Source organism: Eucyclogobius newberryi, unplaced genomic scaffold (assembly GCF_026437365.1).
Source record: "Eucyclogobius newberryi isolate DKJ021-1_F unplaced genomic scaffold, fEucNew1.0.hap1 SCAF_17, whole genome shotgun sequence".
Lineage (NCBI taxonomy): Eukaryota > Metazoa > Chordata > Actinopteri > Gobiiformes > Gobiidae > Eucyclogobius > Eucyclogobius newberryi.
Genome location: NW_027315801.1, coordinates 14,063,161 through 14,083,672, shown reverse-complemented (window position 1 = coordinate 14,083,672; position 20,512 = coordinate 14,063,161). Strand labels below are relative to the sequence as shown.

Genomic DNA, 20,512 nt, shown 5'->3' with positions numbered 1-20,512 from the left:
GCGACCCTCTCGTTCACCGGGGTAAACTCCAACACGTGGCGGCTGAGCTGAGGGGCTATCAGCAAGCCCACACCAGCCCGCCGCCTCTCCCCGCGGGCAACACCAGAGAAGTGGAGCGTCCAGCCCCTCTCGAGGAGATGGGTTCCAGAGCCCAAACTGTGCGTGGAGGTGAGGCCGACTATATCTAGTCGGTATCGCTCAACCTCCCGCACAAGCTCAGGCTCTTTCCCCCCCAGCGAGGTGACATTCCATGTCCCCAGAGTTAGTCTCTGTGTCCGGAGATCTGGTCGCCGAGGCCCCTGCCGTCGACTGCCGCCCAGATCTCTCTGCACCGGCCCCTTATGGATCCTCCTGCGGGTGGTGGGCCCACGGGAGGGCGGCCCCACGTCGCTCTTTCGGGCTGTGCCCGGCCGGGCCCCGTGGGGTAAGACCCGGCCACCAGGCGCTCGCCATGGAGCACCCATCCCAGGCCTGGCTCCAGGATGGGGCCCCGGTGACGCCGATCCGGGCGACGTGAACTGCCTTGATTGTGTCGTCGTCATAAGAGGCTTCTGAACCGATCTTTGTCTGACCCGTCACCTAGGACCTGTTTGCCTTGGGAGACCCTACCAGGGGCATGAAGCCCCCGACAACATAGCTCCCGGGATCATTCGGGCACTCAAACCCCTCCACCACGTTAAGGTGTCGGTTCAAGGAGGAGATATATATATATATATATATATATATATATATATATACTGTATATATATATATATATATACTGTATATATCATACAGTAAACAGTGTTTCCTGTATGATATAGACTAATACATGTAACCTCTTTCATAGTCCTTTGGTGGACATCCATTCCTAATATAATATTTATATAGTCACAAAGACATACACCCTTGTACACGTTTACACGTGTATACTATGTCACTTAACCTTATAACTTCCCAAACCAGTACAAAAGATGTGACCTCACTGCAGTAATGTATGTGTCTGTCATAAACATTTTTATTACCTTTGTCACCCAAGAGCAGAATATGCTTCACCAAAACTGTACTTTGATATTTATTCTGATCCTTTCCTTTTCTTGTCTTTCAATTGCCTGTGACTCATGCAAAGGTTCAAGGGCATAAACTTCAGCTGAACCAGAACAAATCATTCATGGCACAAGAAAGAAGGCAAAGAAAAGTGAGTAAACCTGGCATATGGCTAAGCCCTCAATAAAGAGTAAGTGGAGCAGACAGACAGCTGTCAGTCACTGGTGTCGATTCTGAAGGACATGAAACGTTCATGAAGAATATAACACATGGAAAACTAGAGTGCTCGTAATATTGGAGAGATTTTGAGCCGTCCTGATGTGTATATTATAAACCTCTTCTGTTCTGAGTAAGGGTCATTCAGTCTGGAAGAGCATGTCGTTCTCCAAATACAGAAGGTGACAGTGACCTGACATGACACACACATCATGTCAGAAAAACAGATGCTTCATGAAATGCTTTTGTCAAAAAAATATTATGAGGCAGTTTTTCTTATTATCCTTATTATATGATATAATAAATGAATGATTAAACTAATTACTAATATGGGAAACTTAATTTGTCCAGATGATGTTACCTTTTTCTAACTTAAACCGCTCCTGGACAAATGAGAGATCACTAACATTAGACTAAGTACACTTTCACGTTCACCTTAAACTATATGAAATATTCTAATTAGCTTGTTTCCAGGGAAGTACCATGCTGTAATACTCTACACAAAGCAATAACATATCAGTGGAGAAAAGTAGACAGAAGACATGCCTTGTGCTCCGAGAAGAATTGGTGCATAGAATGAGAAAAAAGGTCTCTAAACTATCTCTACAATTGGATGAAATATTTGACAGGAAGTGCACTGACCAAACAAGAAAAGTAATATTAAACGAGTCGTAATCCCTCATTGGTCCAGTTTTTAGAAATCAAGACGTTTTGACTTCTACGCTTCCATTCAAATTGGACCCGCCCAAAGGGGAGGAGTTACAACTGAAGAGGGCGGGATTGGTTTCAGTTCTCTCCTTTGGGCGGGGCATCTCAAACCATTTCCATCAGATTGAAAATGACTTTGGGATAGAAGTTGAGTCTTAATTTCTGAAAACTGTGTCCAGATGACTTTCCAGCTAGTAAAAATACAGTATTTTCCGGACTATAAGTTGCACCTTCTGTCATAGTTTTGGCCGGGGTGCGACTTATACTTACATTTATGCTTATATATTTATACTCCGGAGCGACTTATATGTGATATTATTTGTTATTTTTACACTTGCAACCGCATTTCATACTCCAGTGCGACTTATATATGTTTTTTTCTTCTCTATTATGCATTTTTTGGGCTGGTGCGACTTATAGTCCGGAAAATACGGTAACTCAAAACTAACTCATTTTCTTTTCCATATGTATCCTTTATAATACCAATAAAACAATTCATCATCTAATAAAAATGTTGGTACACCCCACAAAAGAAGCATATTTAATATCACAATCTGAAACCAAGTGCCCAATATCGGATTTGAAAGACATTGATCGACTTTTATTGATTTACTGTCCACAAAATCTTTCCAAAATATGTATCCTAGCATTTCTGACCCCTCCTCATCCCGTTCTCCTCCCAGTGCGCTGCATTCTACACCACAGATGTTCTCCTTTAGCCCTCGTCTCTGGAGGAAACCGACTTGTATTGTTCATAAAAACCCTGGTCCAGCCCAAAACTCGGCGCACATCTGCACAAAGTCATAATGTGTGTTGGAAAAAAGACGGGACACACCTGCGAAACGCCACAACTTCTCCATCTGCAGCTTCTCAAAGTGTGTTTTTTTATCATCTTGTGAGGATCCCTGGTTTTTCCCATGTCGGCTGAACAGGCCAGAGGTTTTTGAGGTTTTTTGGTTCTTGTCGGTTCTGATTGGTCGACCATGAAGCCATCTTGAAGTGATTTACTCTCAAGGTGAAAAGGGCATAAACGTTTGGATTTCAGACATTTTCAGTCACAATCAAATGTTTCTCAGATCTTGTTTCCCTGGGAGATGTTTGTTTGGTTCAACATTTGGGTGCTGGCTGTGTACGATGTTAAACTAGTTTGATTTACTGTGTGCGTGACATTGGCAAACACCTGCTTCTCCGTAGAGATGTTACTGTGTTCCCTGGAGTGTTACGCAGTATGGCATTAAGCGTATCTCCATGGAGACGCCACCAGGCCAAGTGTCAGGTCAGATCTGTGGCGAGGCAACCCGGTCCGCAGTAAGAATGTATGTGCATGAAGGTATTTTAAGAAAGAAGGGAAAAAAGCAAATTTAAAGTGGCATTGTTATTATTTTCTAGTATTATTTGTAAGTCCCTGCGAATACATCAACTCGAAGACAACTCTCCTGAGAAACCCTCGATCTTTTGTGTTTGGCAACGTCAAATCTGACCTATTTCAATAAAAGAAGTAGAAGAAAATAAACTGTGTTCTGTGATGGTGTATTTGTATTTGTCTAAATTTACATTCTTAGTTCAGCTTGAAGGCAAATCATAAACATCTCCATGGCGACAGGCAGGTGGCGAGCCCCCATCAGGAAAGTTACATAGAGTACATTTATAATAATGCTATAAGTTAGAGTTATGTCCTCAGCACACCTACAGTTAGCAGTCATTGCTGCAGTACCTGTAGTAGTTTTAAGTAGTCTTGTAGTTGTATCAGAATATATTGTATTGCCAGTGTCAGTTCGTAAAGTAGGAATGTGCTTTAATGATAAGGTGAGACATAAAGCAATGAATAATGACTCGTATAAGTACAAGTGACCAGTATATCACAGTTTGCATGTCATTGCTGTGTCTGGTGGGTGCTCTCCAGGTGCTGAAGTTTTACCCTTCAAACTAAAGGAAAGAGTACAAGTCATACACAAGGCAATTCAAAGTGCTTCACACGACAGGAAAAATGCATTAAAATCACAAAGACAGAAATCACAAAACAGTTTAAGACCTAAAAGAGAACAGTCACATGACCAGCTAAACAAAACTGAGTAGAACCTGTCTCACATCTTCAGGAAGAATGTTCCAGATTTAAGCTGCATAAAACTGAAAAGCAGATTCTCCATGTTTAGTCCTGACTTTGGCACCAGCAGGAGGCCGGTCCATGTTTAGTCCTGACTCTGGGCACCAGCAGGAGGCCGGTCCATGTTTAGTCCTGACTCTGACACCAGCAGGAGGCCGGCCCATGTTTAGTCCTGACTCTGGGCACCAGCAGGAGGCCGGTCCATGTTTAGTCCTGACTCTGACACCAGCAGGAGGCCGGCCCATGTTTAGTCCTGACTCTGACACCAGCAGGAGGCCGGTCCATGTTTAGTCCTGACTCTGGGCACCAGCAGGAGGCCGGTCCATGTTTAGTCCTGACTCTGGCACCAGCAGGAGGCTGGTCCATGTTTAGTCCTGACTCTGACACCAGCAGGAGGCCGGTCCATGTTTAGTCCTGACTCTGACACCAGCAGGAGGCCGGTCCATGTTTAGTCCTGACTCTGACACCAGCAGGAGGTCGGTCCATGTTTAGTCCTGACTCTGACACCAGCAGGAGGCCGGTCCATGTTTAGTCCTGACTCTGGGCACCAGCAGGAGGCCGGTCCATGTTTAGTCCTGACTCTGGGCACCAGCAGGAGGCCGGTCCATGTTTAGTCCTGACTCTGACACCAGCAGGAGGCCGGTCCATGTTTAGTCCTGACTCTGGGCACCAGCAGGAGGCCGGTCCATGTTTAGTCCTGACTCTGGGCACCAGCAGGAGGCCGGTCCATGTTTAGTCTTGACTCTGGCACCAGCAGGAGGCCGGTCCATGTTTAGTCCTGACTCTGACACCAGCAGGAGGCCGGTCCATGTTTAGTCCTGACTCTGACACCAGCAGGAGGCCGGTCCATGTTTAGTCCTGACTCTGACACCAGCAGGAGGCCGGTCCATGTTTAGTCCTGACTCTGACACCAGCAGGAGGCCGGTCATGTGATCGCGAGAACCAAGATCTTGTTTGGTCCAACAAAAAGAGTAGAATAATACTGACAAATGAAAATGTATTATTTTCAAGTTGAGCAATTAAGTTGAACAAAGACAATGAAACATAATGATGCCAAAACAGATTTAAATATGATAAAGTCAATAGACAAAACTGTTATTGTCCAATAATAAATACTGAGTAAATTGGATGAACTTTGACCTTTGTTTACTGCACGAGAAGCCGGATTTACTTCAACACCTGCTGCAAGTAGAATTACACAAATATACCGTAAATATAATTATGTTAACTACTTTTCAATCAAACGAGAAATGATGGTACAACGGCTAAGAGTTACTACATACAGGTAACTGAGGCGCTTGTACTTCACCTCCTCTCAAATACTTTAGAGTAGTTTTCCATTTCCCTGAAGCACTCTGAGGTAAGTGCGGCTGCTGCGTAACGTCACTATAAACCGTGAAGTGCTCTCGTTTGGCCACCCACGTGCTTTTCATTTCAACGATATCTGAGTTATTCAATACGTGTGATCATTTCAACTGTCACTCGAATAATGGCCGGTTAAGTATTAGTTAAACAGCGCGAGCCCGTTTTCCACAGACTTCCACATTAAAGTTCAAAAAGTACTTGGGCCGAAACATGTGTTCAGCAGATTTATTCAATCTGACCAAACTTTTACTGTTTTTTTATTGTGCTGAAACACTAATGCAGAGCTGTAATCTCTGTTTGACCACGAGATGACGCTAGAAGACTGAATATGGCTCAAGGTAGAAAGACGATTGTACACGGCTCAACACTGCACTCTAGTGGTCATCAAGGACAACTGCACGGGGCGAAACGGTAAAACTATTCAGTCAAGAACAGATTTTAGAGTTTGAAGGAATAAGTTAGATTTTTTTCATGGCAATTATTTAAAGTCTGTTCTGTATTTATGTTCAAGAAATAGATATTGGAAGCTAGTTTTATTTATTTATTTATTTATCAAAGAGCTCAAAATGCAATCAAGCAAATACATTCTAGTCACTACTAAAACTTGAATAAAACATAGATACTCATTTGACCAGGTATCGATACTTAAAAAAAAGGTAAACAGGACACATTTGGATCTTTCTCGAACAGTTTCAGAACAATATTGAGCTTTATCAGAACTATTATTACACAGTCACGTAAAGAAAGTACTGAATGTGTCAGTCTGTCTATGTAAAAAACTTAAAAGCCGAGTTTAACATTTTTGCATCGTGACTGTTTATAATAAGACTAAATAACGTTAAATCGAATGATGATTGAAAACAAACTGATTCATGGAATAATCCTGCTTTAGTTTGATTGTGTCCAGGAATAAAGTCGTTTAAGAGTGTGGTCGTTATTTGTACAATCACACAGAAAGAATGCTGTATATGTAGACTTTTTGTTGATTTTTATATGTTTTAAACTCGAACGGTCTGGAAGTGCCTCAAATATTCAGCCACACAAACTCCTCAGTGTTTAAGATGAAGGTCTAAGATAGTTATTGCTTCAAAGTTGCAGATTTGGGCAAAAAGAAAAGTAAAGTTTAGACACTTTTACCATAAACTTGTATCTAGAAAGACAAACTAGAAGAAACTATGAAGAAACAACGCATTTACTGCTAAACTACAGCCAGAACATCACTTTCCAGAACTCATAGAGCGTTTCTAAAAAGAATGAATCCTAAGTGTCCTCAGATGTGTAACATGTCCTACTCAAACTTTACTTTTCACAATTGTGATTTAAAAAGGCGAATTAATAAGCCAGAAAGCAGAACGAGCTCTTTACGTTGGGTTGCCAGATCCTATGACTAAAACCCGTGTGCAGTGGAGCTCTCTACGATACGCTGTGTCCTAAGCTGATGGTTCAAGGTTCAGCTGTGAGAGCGCATACTACAGCAAATGCCTTTAAAGGAGACATGTTGTGCTACAGCAGTGTTAATGAGCTTTTCACGATGTTCTCGTTTCATGTATTCAGTATTAACTTTCGTATTTCGTATTTCGTTTGATTTGTGCATGTTCCTGAACTGTCCTGCATCACCTATCCCCTATCCCCGCCCACACTCTTGCACTTCATAGAAAAATGAGTAATATATCGTCAGGTTGCAAAATGTCACTTAAAAAAAAAGAAAATAAAACACAATAAATGAAAATCCACGGCCCACTCCGGTGAAACGTCAGGATGAAAAGGCGGAGCATCAGTTCTGTGGTTTTGAAAAGGCTTCATTTCCATCATCAAGCAGTTTAAGATGAATATTGCAGTTTACAATGAACAAAACGTACAATTGTGAGCTAATTATGTTATGGTTCATTACAAAGTACCTGAAAAAACACAATTTGTCCTCTGTAAGATGAGCTTAAAGCGTAACAAAAAGCTCTGAGAATTTTTTTGGGCTCCACGCAGCTTGATTTGAGCCAACAGGTTAATTTATCACAGTTATTTTATTGAAAAAGAAGTTGTAAAACTGCTGATACAAACTATAAAATTGTAGGAATATCGAAGAAGCCGACGTATCGCGCACTAATTTCACGCTTCCTAATGACCTCTTATCCCTATGATTGGCACTGAGCAGGGCGGTCTCAGCCGTGTAATTCGGTGCAATAACAAGCCTCATCCCTGATCTCATCCCCCCCTAGTGCCCCCCCCTGTCGACCCCCTCTAACCCCCCTCAATGCACCCCACAATTACATCAGAGCGCATGGCTGGTCTTGCACTCATTATCTTCTGCCTCTATCTGAATGAATGTGTCCCTTCTGGAGCGACGTGTGGCAGGTGGTGCTACCCTCCTGGCCCCCCCCGTCACCCCCTTATTACCCCCTCATCCGTGCCCCTGCCCCGGTGCAGCGATAAGCGCCGCAGCATGGAGAATCCAACAGCTCCACTCTGGCCTTTCACGAGGAGAAAATGAGCTACGACAGGGAAATCGGGAGGTGATTATCATTATTATGATCAGCCGGGGGAGTAACCGTGGTAACCTGATGGGGCAAGGGGGGGACGGTGGAGGGGGGGCAACTCACTGATTGGCCCGTAGCGGTAATTAACATCTGCATATGCAAAGTAGAAGTGCTCAGCTTGGGAAATTTGGCAGTTCCCGGCCTCACCTGCACCCCACGCCTCCGAACAACAACTGTGTGCGCTCGTCGTGGGCGCGCTTTTGTGGTTTAATTTCCCCCGGTGGATATTTGCATGAGAAATAACTTGGATGGGCAGTTTTTTGAAAGCACAGTTGGCAGAGGTACAGAGGCCACAGACAGAGATGGACAGAGCGCACACCCACCTCTTTGTTTTTGCAGCGCGGCGCTAAAAGAGACGCAGACGAGCCACAGGAGCTGTCAGGGGGCCCCCGCTGCGACCGCCTCATTACCATGTGAGGAGGTTTGTCATTACCCTCTGAGGGACGAGAGGGACGAGAAATGTCAGCCAAAAACTGAAGAGCAAGAAGAATAGGGCCTGTCTGGAAATGGTTTTGTAAGATTATTGTGTTTTGTCTGGCAGAAAACAAGCATCACGAAATACTGTGTCCAGCCACACCTCCTTCACCACTGTCACTGCCAGGGACAGACACAGACAGTGCGTCTCCTGTGCGTTTCCAGGACCAGTGCGTCTCCTGTGCGTCTTCTGTCCGTCTCCTGTGTGTCTCCAGGACCAGTGTGTCTCCAGGACCAGTGCGTCTCCAGGACCAGTGTGTCTCCAGGACCAGTGCGTCTCCAGGACCAGTGCGTCTCCAGGACCAGTGGGTCTCCAGGACCAGTGTGTCTCCAGGACCAGTGTGTCTCCAGGACCAGTGTGTCTCCCGGACCAGTGTGTCTCCAGGACCAGTGTGTCTCCCGGACCAGTGTGTCTCCAGGACCAGTGTGTCTCCAGGACCAGTGCGTGTCCAGGACCAGTGCGTCTCCAGGACCAGTGCGTCTCCAGGACCAGTGTGTCTCCCGGACCAGTGTGTCTCCAGGACCAGTGTGTCTCCAGGACCAGTGCATGTCCAGGACCAGTGCGTCTCCAGGACCAGTGCGTCTCCAGGACCAGTGTGTCTCCAGGACCAGTGCGTGTCCAGGACCAGTGTGTCTCCCGGACCTGTCCGTCTCCAGGACTTGTGTGTCTCCAGGACCAGTGTGTCTCCAGGACCTGTGTGTCTCCCGGACCAGTGTGTCTCCCGGACCAGTGTGTCTCCAGGACCAGTGTGTCTCCAGGACCAGTGCGTGTCCAGGACCAGTGTGTCTCCCGGACCTGTCCGTCTCCAGGACTTGTGTGTCTCCCGGACCAGTGTGTCTCCAGGACCAGTGTGTCTCCAGGACCAGTGTGTCTCCCGGACCAGTGTGTCTCCCGGACCAGTGTGTTTCCCGGACCAGTGCGTCTCCAGGACCAGTGCGTCTCCAGGACCAGTGTGTCTCCCGGACCAGTGCGTCTCCAGGACCAGTGTGTCTCCAGGACCAGTGTGTCTCCCGGACCAGTGTGTCTCCCGGACCAGTGCGTCTCCAGGACCAGTGCATCTCCAGGACCAGTGCGTGTCCAGGACCAGTGTGTCTCCCGGACCAGTGCGTCTCCAGGACCAGTGTGTCTCCAGGACCAGTGTGTCTCCCGGACCAGTGCGTCTCCAGGACCAGTGTGTCTCCAGGACCAGTGTGTCTCCCGGACCAGTGCGTGTCCAGGACCAGTGCGTGTCCAGGACCAGTGCGTGTCCAGGACCAGTGCGTGTCCAGGACCTGTCCGTCTCCAGGACTTGTGTGTCTCCAGGACCCAGGACAACCAAGGACCTGGAGGAAATCCACCCTGACACAGATATAACAAGCAAACTCAACACCAAAGAACCACAAATCAAACCTGGGCCTTTCCTCTCAACACACATTCTATTTTTTGGAGTTGCCATGTCCGAGAAACTTCCATCTGGACCAAAACTAAACAGAAAGTTAACTTCAAAAACATCCATCCACAAACTTTCAGCCCTATTAAACCAGAAGCCCTTTCCAGACTGTAGGACGCCACTTTGCAAAAGTCCATGTGATCTTTTTGCACCACCATTATGTCCTGCAGACTGAGGACAGGATCTCGCAGGCTCCACATGGATGAGGCCTGAGCTTTGCACTTCTAATGAGACACACACAGCTGCAGCAGCGGGGGGCCCATAGGCTCCAGACACCTGGATACTCATCTCCACAGCAACCACCTGCCTCACCATTTTAGCCCATTTTCCAAAAAAATTCTATTTTACTTTTGTCATAGTTTTGCCAAATTGTTGTCACTCAAATAATTAGTGTTGATCAATCAGTCGATTCTACAATCTGACCATGTATCACAAGACCACAGCTGCAGGGGACTTCATGCAAAACAACCACTTATACAGAAAAGTACCAGGAAACTGTGTACCGTATTTTCTGGACTATAAGTCGCACCGGAGTATAAGTTGCACCAGCTAAAAAAGGAATACTAGAGAAAAAAACCAACATATTTTATAGTACATATTATATACATATTATATAGTCACATTTTTTGGAGCCTACAGCACCCTCCTGCAATTGACAATGTGAAAATAACAAAAAATATCACATATAAGTCGCTCTTGAGTATAAGTCGCACCTCGGCCAAAACTATGAAAAAAGGTGCAAAGTATAGTCCAGAAAATACGGTATTTAATTGTAAAAGGAAGATTAAACACACAAATCTTCAGCTCAATCACAAAATACATTTTTCTTTCTGCTGTTGTCCATGGAAATCCTTATATTTGATGAATGAATACATATGTTGGTCGACAAAGGTCACAGTTGACACCATTAAGTTTGAGGCCAAGTATTGAGTGTTGTTATTTTTTGGGGCCCGAAGACTTTATTACACAGCTGTAGCAAGAGGCTGGAAGAGGCAAAACCCCACACGTGTGCAACGCCTCAACCCACTACACCACCAATGAGCACTCTTGTTGTAATAGGCCCTTTTCACAAAGGTTGGTCCCGTGTGCCTTAAAAATGCAGAGCTTCACTTCCTGTTCCGTTCATTCCTTATGGGAAATTAGCCGAGTCGCTAAATAAATGAATAATGAATGAGCACAAAGCGTGAGTTACAGATGGGTAATCACAGGCAGCATAAGACCTTTACGTACTATGTAAATACTTCACCTGGAGACTTCTATGTGATTATAAAAGTACGTGCTTTTGTCTATAATAATGCTACATACAGGAAATGTCAATGATAAAATAACACCACAAACTGAACTAACCTTTATCAAGTTTGTGTGTTTTATTGTTTTATATAGAAGTGAACGTATGTTAGCCTTTAGCCTTTAGCTTTGAGACAAAAACACATAGACTTCCTCGGGTGACTTATGTTGCAGATTTACTGTTGAAAGACTTTAGTCCAGTCATGATTGTTTCTTTAGTTTATCCGTGTGGACAAGTAACAAACAAATCTGTCTCGAACTGAAGACAAAACAGGAAACACACTTTTTATACCGGACCAGGAAGTGTGAATGCCACGTTTGCAGGAAAGAAAGCAGTTCACACCAGTAAATGGGGAAAATGGGAAAAGACCTTGAACAGATTAATTGTGCTTTGTCCTATGTTAACAACACAATGTTCATCTTAGAGACATGACGACGGCAGCGACATTTAGTATTTCTTTCCACAGAGAATGGACGGAACGAGAAGTGAAGATCTGCACTTTTACGGCAACTAAAGGGCCTAATATTTACACATTACACTTCACGACAGTCGAAAGCAAATGTTGTTAGCTGTGTGTGGACCTGCTGCAATCTCATCATTTATTTGGGTAAGAACTGTTGATTTGAGCCACTTTAATCAAACCTAAATGGATGAAGTCTAAAATAAACCTGAGAATAAGCAAATGCCCTTATAGATCACAGCATGGAGCCTGTACTGTCAGTGTTTGGATATAGCTTCAACAACACTGTTATGATATGAAATAGTTTCACACAAGAGCTGTGAAGAAAACGGCTTATAATGACTTCAAAATGGCAGTTTGCAGGTTTGTCACAATAATTACTGAATCGACTTATTGTTTTTGTCTTTTTTTTTTTGTATTACATGAACCTTTAAGCTGTAGCAGGTGGACGGTATAACATATGCAAGGATACTAACTACCTCTTTTAGTGTTTTATTCTGTTATTTTATATTGCAGCTGATGGTTTTTATATGCTTGTCTAGAAAAGGTTATTGTGTCTAGAGCTGGCGTGTCTGGGAAGCATTCATGTTAACTTTGATTTTCATCACAAAATATAGCTTGTCTATTGCATTTATCTGGGCTTTGAATCAAGTATAATAACAATAAAACCTATTAGTGAATGGCAAAATCACTCTTCTGTTTTAATGGAAAACTCACGTGACAGCTTTGTTGTATTTGATCTTATTTAAACACATTGAGTTTCCTCACTGTTTTGAAGCAAAATTGCGCTCATCTTAGTCACTTCCTGTGTAAACTCTTATAACTCTCCTTTGTCCTGCTCTGAGCCTGTAAATGTCTGTGCCTCTGTCAGTGGGACAGGCCGTCAGTGGGACAGGCCGTCTGTGGGACAGGCCGTCAGTGGGGCAGGCCGTCAGTGGGACAGGCCGTCAGTGGGACAGGCCGTCAGTGGGACAGGCCGTCAGTGGGACAGGCCGTCTGTGGGACAGGCCGTCAGTGGGGCAGGCCGTCAGTGGGGCAGGCCGTCAGTGGGACAGGCCGTCAGTGGGACATGCCGTCAGTGGGACAGGCCGTCAGTGGGACATGCCGTCAGTGGGACAGGCCGTCAGTGGGGCAGGCCGTCAGTGGGGCAGGCCGTCAGTGGGGCAGGCCGTCACTGGGGCAGGCCGTCAGTGGGGCAGGCCGTCAGTGGGACATGCCGTCAGTGGGGCAGGCCGTCAGTGGGGCAGGCCGTCAGTGGGGCAGGCCGTCAGTGGGACAGGCCGTCAGTGGGGCAGGCCGTCAGTGGGGCAGGCCGTCAGTGGGACAGGCCGTCAGTGGGGCAGGCCGTCAGTGGGACAGGCCGTCAGTGGGACAGGCCGTCAGTGGGGCAGGCCGTCAGTGGGGCAGGCCGTCAGTGGGGCAGGCCGTCAGTGGGACAGGCCGTCAGTGGGACATGCCGTCAGTGGGACAGGCCGTCTGTGGGACAGGCCGTCAGTGGGACATGCCGTCAGTGGGGCAGGCCGTCAGTGGGACAGGCCGTCAGTGGGACAGGCCGTCAGTGGGACAGGCCGTCAGTGGGACATGCCGTCAGTGGGACAGGCCGTCAGTGGGACAGGCCGTCAGTGGGACATGCCGTCAGTGGGACAGGCCGTCAGTGGGGCAGGCCGTCAGTGGGACAGGCCGTCAGTGGGGCAGGCCGTCAGTGGGGCAGGCCGTCAGTGGGGCAGGCCGTCAGTGGGACATGCCGTCAGTGGGGCAGGCCGTCAGTGGGACATGCCGTCAGTGGGGCAGGCCGTCAGTGGGACAGGCCGTCAGTGGGGCAGGCCGTCAGTGGGGCAGGCCGTCAGTGGGGCAGGCCGTCAGTGGGACAGGCCGTCAGTGGGGCAGGCCGTCAGTGGGGCAGGCCGTCAGTGGGGCAGGCCGTCAGTGGGACAGGCCGTCAGTGGGACATGCCGTCAGTGGGACAGGCCGTCTGTGGGACAGGCCGTCAGTGGGACATGCCGTCAGTGGGGCAGGCCGTCAGTGGGACAGGCCGTCAGTGGGACAGGCCGTCAGTGGGACAGGCCGTCAGTGGGGCAGGCCGTCAGTGGGGCAGGCCGTCAGTGGGACAGTCTGGAGTCTGAGGAACTGCTGCCAAATGAGGACGGATGGCAGACGTTTGAGCTCAGGCCGACACAGTTTCAAACACACTGTCCAACTCTCACATAGAGTCACTCAAAGTCCTTCAACTAAATCTACAGGTGAAATATTCCTTCATAATGAAATATGTTTTACACCCTTCAAATGCAGTATTTATCTAGCTCTATATCTTCAAAATAAAACCAGACATTCGACACAAGAATACTTTATCACTTTTTATGTTGGGGGGGTAGCACTTTTTATTTTGGGGCTCGTGACTGAAAAAAGTTTAGATAAAACCAGACATGCCATCGAGGATTCAGCTCAGGACACTTTCCTGGTGCTAGACCCAAGCTTGTTGTTGTTGCTGTTGTTGGTTTGAATGGCAGTCGGCAGCCGCCTAAAAAGGTGCATCTAGTATGTGTTTTACGCTCTGCACCTCTGAAGTATCTGATGGACCCAGACAAGCCCCTGGAGCCGATCGCGTCACTTTATGGACTTTTTGGACATGTGCGTTTTGGCGTACAGGCGTCCAACGTGGGCGTCTGGCGCGAATATGGACGCAGCGGTGTGAACGCTGCTTTAGAATAAATAAAAAAGATCCTGGTCTTGCTCTTGTTCTCTAAAAACTGTTGATTTTATGGTTTATAGATGATTATCTGTGTGCCCTTTAGTGATTGGTCACTACAAACCCACAATATCAAACACAATGCAATCACCTATTTTGAAAATCCAAACGCACCAAGCACAAATCATTGTTTTGTATAATATGTATTAAAATAAGTGGGGCAATTTTGTCCATTTATCATAAGATAATACACGTTTAGAATGGAACTATAATTGTATAACATTATTTCCAAACGGGATCAGTGTGTGAACATAATTGGTAGTGATTAGTTCTATTCAGAATGTCCTCCAGGAGTTCAGGGGTCATGCTGGGGTCACGCTGTGAACTCAACATCATAAATATGTTCATTAAAAACAAACACACACATTCAGATCAGAGCGTCAATGCAATTTTTAACCAGCAAAGTTTATTTATATATAACAACAGTACAAAGTGAATCCTTGGCTTGCAAAATAGGTGTGCTTCATATGTACAATAGATACACAATAATATATTATCAGAACAAAACCAAAAGCAAATAAAAAACAAGAAAACCAACCTTTTTTTTTTAAATACTTTCTTACAATTTTCACAACACTGTTATAAAACGAGAACAAACAGCCAGTATTATTATCATTGTCAGTAATAACTATTTTACAATAAGTCCAGTGTCTACAGAGGATCGGGACAGGTTTTTAAGACGGAAGGATTAAGTGGTGATATTTCGATGCTAAAAAAATTAAAATGGAACAGTAAGCTCAGGAAGTTTTGCTGTTTTGGAGAAGGAATGACAGTCAAAAACACAATCTATTTGGCAGCAAAGAAAGTGCACAAAGCTTCCTCAAGTTGGAAATAAAAATAAAACAAATCACCAATCGACAGGCAATAAAAAGTAAACGTTTAAAATAATAGCACAGTTGAAATGACATTAAAATACTGTCACTGTTGTAATACTTGTAACACATAAACAGCTGAGTTATTGTTAGAAAAGAAACAAATGGAAAAAAATCCCCCAAAAAATAAAAAAAATAAAAACATTTCAAAAAAGTTGGTACAATTTGTCAAAAAGCACTTAAAAATGCAAGTAAAAAAGAACTGATACCATTTTCCTCTGTTTTGTTCCTCGGTAACCACAGATAAGGTTTTTCCCCTACCTGTTTTTGAAAATTTTCTCAAAAAAAACGGCAAAAAAACAGCATTTGTCCCAACTTTTTTGAAATTCTTTGTGAATAAACTAAAAAACAAACAACTAAACATTTCATAGCCATCCTCGACCAGATCATGACAACAGAAGGACGTTGATACACACACAGTTGATCCCTTTGGAAGAGGAGAAGGCATTTAGGTCCTGCTTTAAAACGATAAAACTCCATTGAAGCGGTGTGAGGTATGAGGAGGATACAATTCTATTCGCTGAAATCGGGAAGACACCTCAAAAACAAGGAGGAAGCTGTGCTGTGAATGTGCACCGGTAGGTAGTGGTCAACAACAGAAAATGGTAAATAACGGCCACTTCTGCCCCCTTCTGGTTGGATTTGGAACACAAATCCCACACTTTTTCTGTTTTTATTTTCATTTTTTAAAATCTCGTCTCAAAGAAATGTTTCCAAGTCAAACCAGGAACTGTCTGGTAAATGGATCATATCGTTTTAAAAAGTACTGAAGATTTCCACACTGCAAAAAAACACAGAATATCTATTTGAGATATAAGAAAGACTTGAGTTCAGAATATTCAGTGAGTCGAGTATTGACTAGTTAAGCTACATTACTCATACTTATATTTTTACTCATACACATTTTTGCACATTGTTAATATTCACACATATGCACGGTTGAACTGTAGAAAACTAACAAAGCTCAGTCAGTTCTGGTGCTGCTTACAGCTCTACTTCGGGGTTTCCAATTGTTAAATATTTTAATATTAAATCAGACGGTGCACAGAAGCTTCACATTTGAGTTTCTTTAAGTTTGCGTATCTGTCTATTTCAATATTTAGACTTATTTCTGACGGTTTCCATTCGGGTTTAATCCTTATTTTCTTTTCCACAAACAAAATGATTCGTCAATGGAGTAAGTATTTAGTTCATTTAGTCTAAAAACCATCAAACTGACGAGATAAATATTCTGAACTGAAGTTGTTTCTGCTCGTATAGATACCTCTGCCTCTCTAGCAGTGGCTATAGGTTTGACGGAGGAGAAATGGAGACGCAACACTCAATGGGATCATAAACGCTAAGAAAGTGAAAGTCTAAGGCCACAAATAAAAGAAGCACCTCCGCCTCGCTCCAGCTGTTTACACGCCCTCACACACACACTGCATTAACACTACACTGTACAAGCTAAGACTACGCTATGTTCAAGTACTCCATGTAAACAACGAGCAAACGGAAGAGAAGAGCGCATCCATCCAGTGGACCAGTCTACAGCTTGTCGTCATAGGGACACATCGTGAGGAGCTTTTTTTAGACATTTAAAAAGGTTTGGATTACAGATATCTTTAAGGGATTATCGCACAATTTGGTGATTTGTCAAAAAAAAAAAAATACATACCTCCTTAATCTGAGCACATACATGTTTCTGCCAAATGCACGTTTATTTTAACGTCTGTGTGTCATTCAAACACAAAGCAACTCCCAGAAGCTTGTGATTATGAATGACACGTGTTATAATGAATTTGCTCATGACATTGGCAGTTTCTTGATAGTATTTTATGTTCAGATACTTTCCCCGGATCACTGCCCAATTTGCGTCAGTTCCCTAATCGTTCAAGTCCATTATCCTGCCTTTATTTCCATAAATTAACACAATATGAACAATACAATTAAATATGTTTTTTTTTTTACTAACAGCCTTATTTTGCCATCCATTCAAGATTAAATACAAATCATGTTTATTTTTAGAAAGATATGCATAAATATCATGCCCGATTGTACATTAGATTTGTATGAGCATTTTTTACGCAAATTGGGAGCAACTTTTCACAATTCCTGTAATGTTCGTTTGTTTACCACTAGATGGAGTAGCGAGCCATTACACATCTTTACAACAATGTGTGGAATTTGGGCAAAACAATATATATTTAGTCCCTTGATTATGTTTCGTACCTTCGTTTTAAATACCTAAATCGACCTCTTTGCTCTGTCTGTAAAGCATAAACCGATTACTGTGGCGTGAGTGAAGAACGGGAAACGATAAGGCGGATTTGGCACCGGGTCACGTGGTTTTGTGCAGACGTTTGCGGCAGTCGGGAAGCGGCGGCGCCATCAGCCTTAGATCGTCACCACTGATCACGGCTCCACGCGTTGGCACTTAGAAATCAAAGATGGACCCTTTCAACACTTTGGGTCCGTGGTAGCGTGCTGTTAGGTGTAAGACGTGGTGTTCTGATTGAGTATGAGCTCTGCAGACGGATCAAGTAGAAGAGTCTGGAAGTAGGACCATGGACAGAGAAAGTTGTGGACAGAGGGAAAAAAGGGCTGGATATTATTCGACTGTTTAGTAGATTTTTGCAGTTTCTACCAAAAGGCACAGAAAATATACTTGTTTGTGTCAAAATGATACTATTAATGATCTTACTATTATGAGTGTCAGGTGATAATAACTTGTCGTTGCCATTCCAAATAACCAACCAAAATATATACTGTATTTTCCGGACTATAAGTCATAGTTTTGACCGGGGTGCAACTTATACTTATATACTTATACTCGGGAGCGACTTATATGTGATATTATTTGTTATTTTCACACTTGCAACCGCATTTCATACTCAAGTGTGACTTATGTATGTTTTTTTCTTCTCTATTATGCATTTTTTGGCTGGTGCAACTTATAGTCAAGGGCGACTTATAGTCCGGAAAATACGGTAATATACGTTCTGAAGTCGTTCATGTGATCTTCGGGAGGTTTCAATCGAAATGAGATTGTTTGCATTCATGTACGTTTATCTAGGTAATTCAGGATTTTGATGTCACTGATAATAAAACCACCAAATCGAGTCTTTAACAGTGTTTAATAGAACTGACCAGTAAGATTTGTTGTTGTTGGCTTTCTCAAAAGTTACATTTACATTTACTTTAGCTAATGTTACATCATAATTAAGTATATTTTGTGTAGTATTGTCAGATTTTTGATATGAACAGCTGACACTAAACCCCTGAAATGTTAAAGCGTTTGGTCAAAGAGCTCAAATGTTTAAATATAACGTTTGAATATAATACATTGACAAAGCCGCTGATATATTTGATGTCATGGGATCATTTTCTCTAGTTCCCATGGACCACATGAACGCAGCATGGAACTCAAAATGCCATCCATAAAAATAATAATCCATTACTTAAAAACAGTTATTCCACCATTTAAAGTCTGTATCGTTGTCATACTTAAGTTTGATTAAAAAGGCAATAAGTTAAGTTACTCAAACTGACTGCGCCGCCATGTGTTTCTTGGTACTTTTCGTAACTTATGTCCATTGTTTGTTTATGCGGTCGTTGTTTTGTATGTTTTATTGTGTACTCTGAGCTTTTTGCACATGGTTTCCAATGTGGTTTTCACAAGAGAGCAGAACTACGTGTCTATGTCGCTATTGTATCCAAGCCCGCGATCGCACTGTCCACAATTTTCTTCCGTCTCCACAGACCTGACAATTGGTTGAATTGGATATTTATGGCACGCAGGTCAACTGGGCCAAAACGACAAGAAAAACCATGTAAAACATCAGTACGTTCACATAAAGACGGGGAACGAGCAGAAGGAACCCACTGGAGCCGACGTCAACAGTTAAGGTGCAAAAACATGCCGCCTCAACTTTGGAAATCTTCCTTTTACGCTTCAAGGACGAGGTTTAGGCCCGATTATTGGACAGAAATGAAACAACCTGTATCGCTCTTTACACAGTCTACGGAGGCTGCAACTCATGTCCATGTACAAAAATAAAATCTTCAGAACTCCTCAGTGTGAAATGCGCTCGTCGACTTCTCGTCTTTTTTGCAATCCAAGTAGAGAATAAATATGTTGTCGCCGGAGTTTTCTTCATGCACACTCACGCGCACACGCACACGATCCCCCAGCCCCCAAAAATATCGGAACGAATAAATAAATAAAAGTTGCGTCGAGACATTCCTTCCTGTTGCGACCCGCGGTAGAAGCACTAGTCCAGAGTCTCTAGGCTTGAATAGCTGGTACCGTCGTAGGAAGAGCGAAAGCAGGCATTGTCCTTTAGAGTTTGTCCATGTTTCAGGTCCGTACTGCACCGCGATGAAGAGGTATAAGGTAGGAGCGCCTGGTGGACCGCAGGGGGCGCTCTCAGCTCTCCAAAGACATGGCAGAGATGAGCTGGTCCACTTTGTAGGCCAGGCGCTGCTTCCTCGCAGTTTCGTCTTGTTCCAGGGCGGCTGTGATCTGCAAGAGACAAACAAATACCATTTAAAACATGTTCAACATATATAAATGTCTCATCAGCTAAAGCTACTGATTTAATAAAGCACTTTAATAATAGTTTATTAAGTGTGATTCGGGTGTTGGTGAAGTAGTTTCCAAACCTGGATCCTTCTTAATAAACAATTTCATCATTATTAATTAAGCCTTTGTTCATGTTTTACTACAGTTATTTAAAGTGTGGTTATCATAAAGTGATTTCAGACACCTTTTGTAGCTTGTTTTGAAAACATTCAACTTTCAGTACCTGTGTTTATGTCTTTGTTCAGTTTGTTTGATTGTTTGTTGCGAGATAGGGCCAAAAATAGTGACTCCAGCCACAAGAGGTCAGTAACGGGGCTGAATGTTTTTTGAAAAATACAGAATTGCAATGTTGAGCGTTGAGATCATAGATTTGTGATTTATGTACATTTTGTGTACAGTACATTTTAAACAGAATAATTCGAGAGAAGACATTTTGTGGTGGATCAACGAACAGAGCATTTACCCTTGTTTTATTTAGGTCTTTTTTTATCGTTGCAAGATATGTCCAAATTCCCTGGCGAGTGTCTGAAAGCGGATTCCAATGAACACTTGGACAATTAAAGTGTCCGTTTGAAGACAGCTCCAGATATTATTGCTGTGTGCAGTGCATCGAAAGCCTTTTATTCCTAAATGAGCAGAAACATTACATCACGCCCTTTGCGGCTGACTACAACTCGGAGAAATACTTGTGCATTAGGCGGTGCGTTTTATCTTCGGAGCGGGCGTCT

At 43.9% G+C, this 20,512-nt stretch overlaps 1 protein-coding gene across 1 annotated transcript in view; it reads right to left on the bottom strand.

Moving 5' to 3' along the window:
- Window positions 1-19,159: 19,159 nt before the first annotated feature.
- plxna2 (plexin A2) overlaps window positions 19,160-20,512 on the bottom strand; it is a 312,486-nt gene continuing 311,133 nt past the window's right edge. The window contains exon 32 of the mRNA XM_072449250.1: window positions 19,160-19,724. Within this exon, the coding sequence (XP_072305351.1) occupies window positions 19,629-19,724 (96 nt within the window). The 3' untranslated portion in view covers window positions 19,160-19,628. The remainder of the gene's footprint in view (window positions 19,725-20,512) is intronic.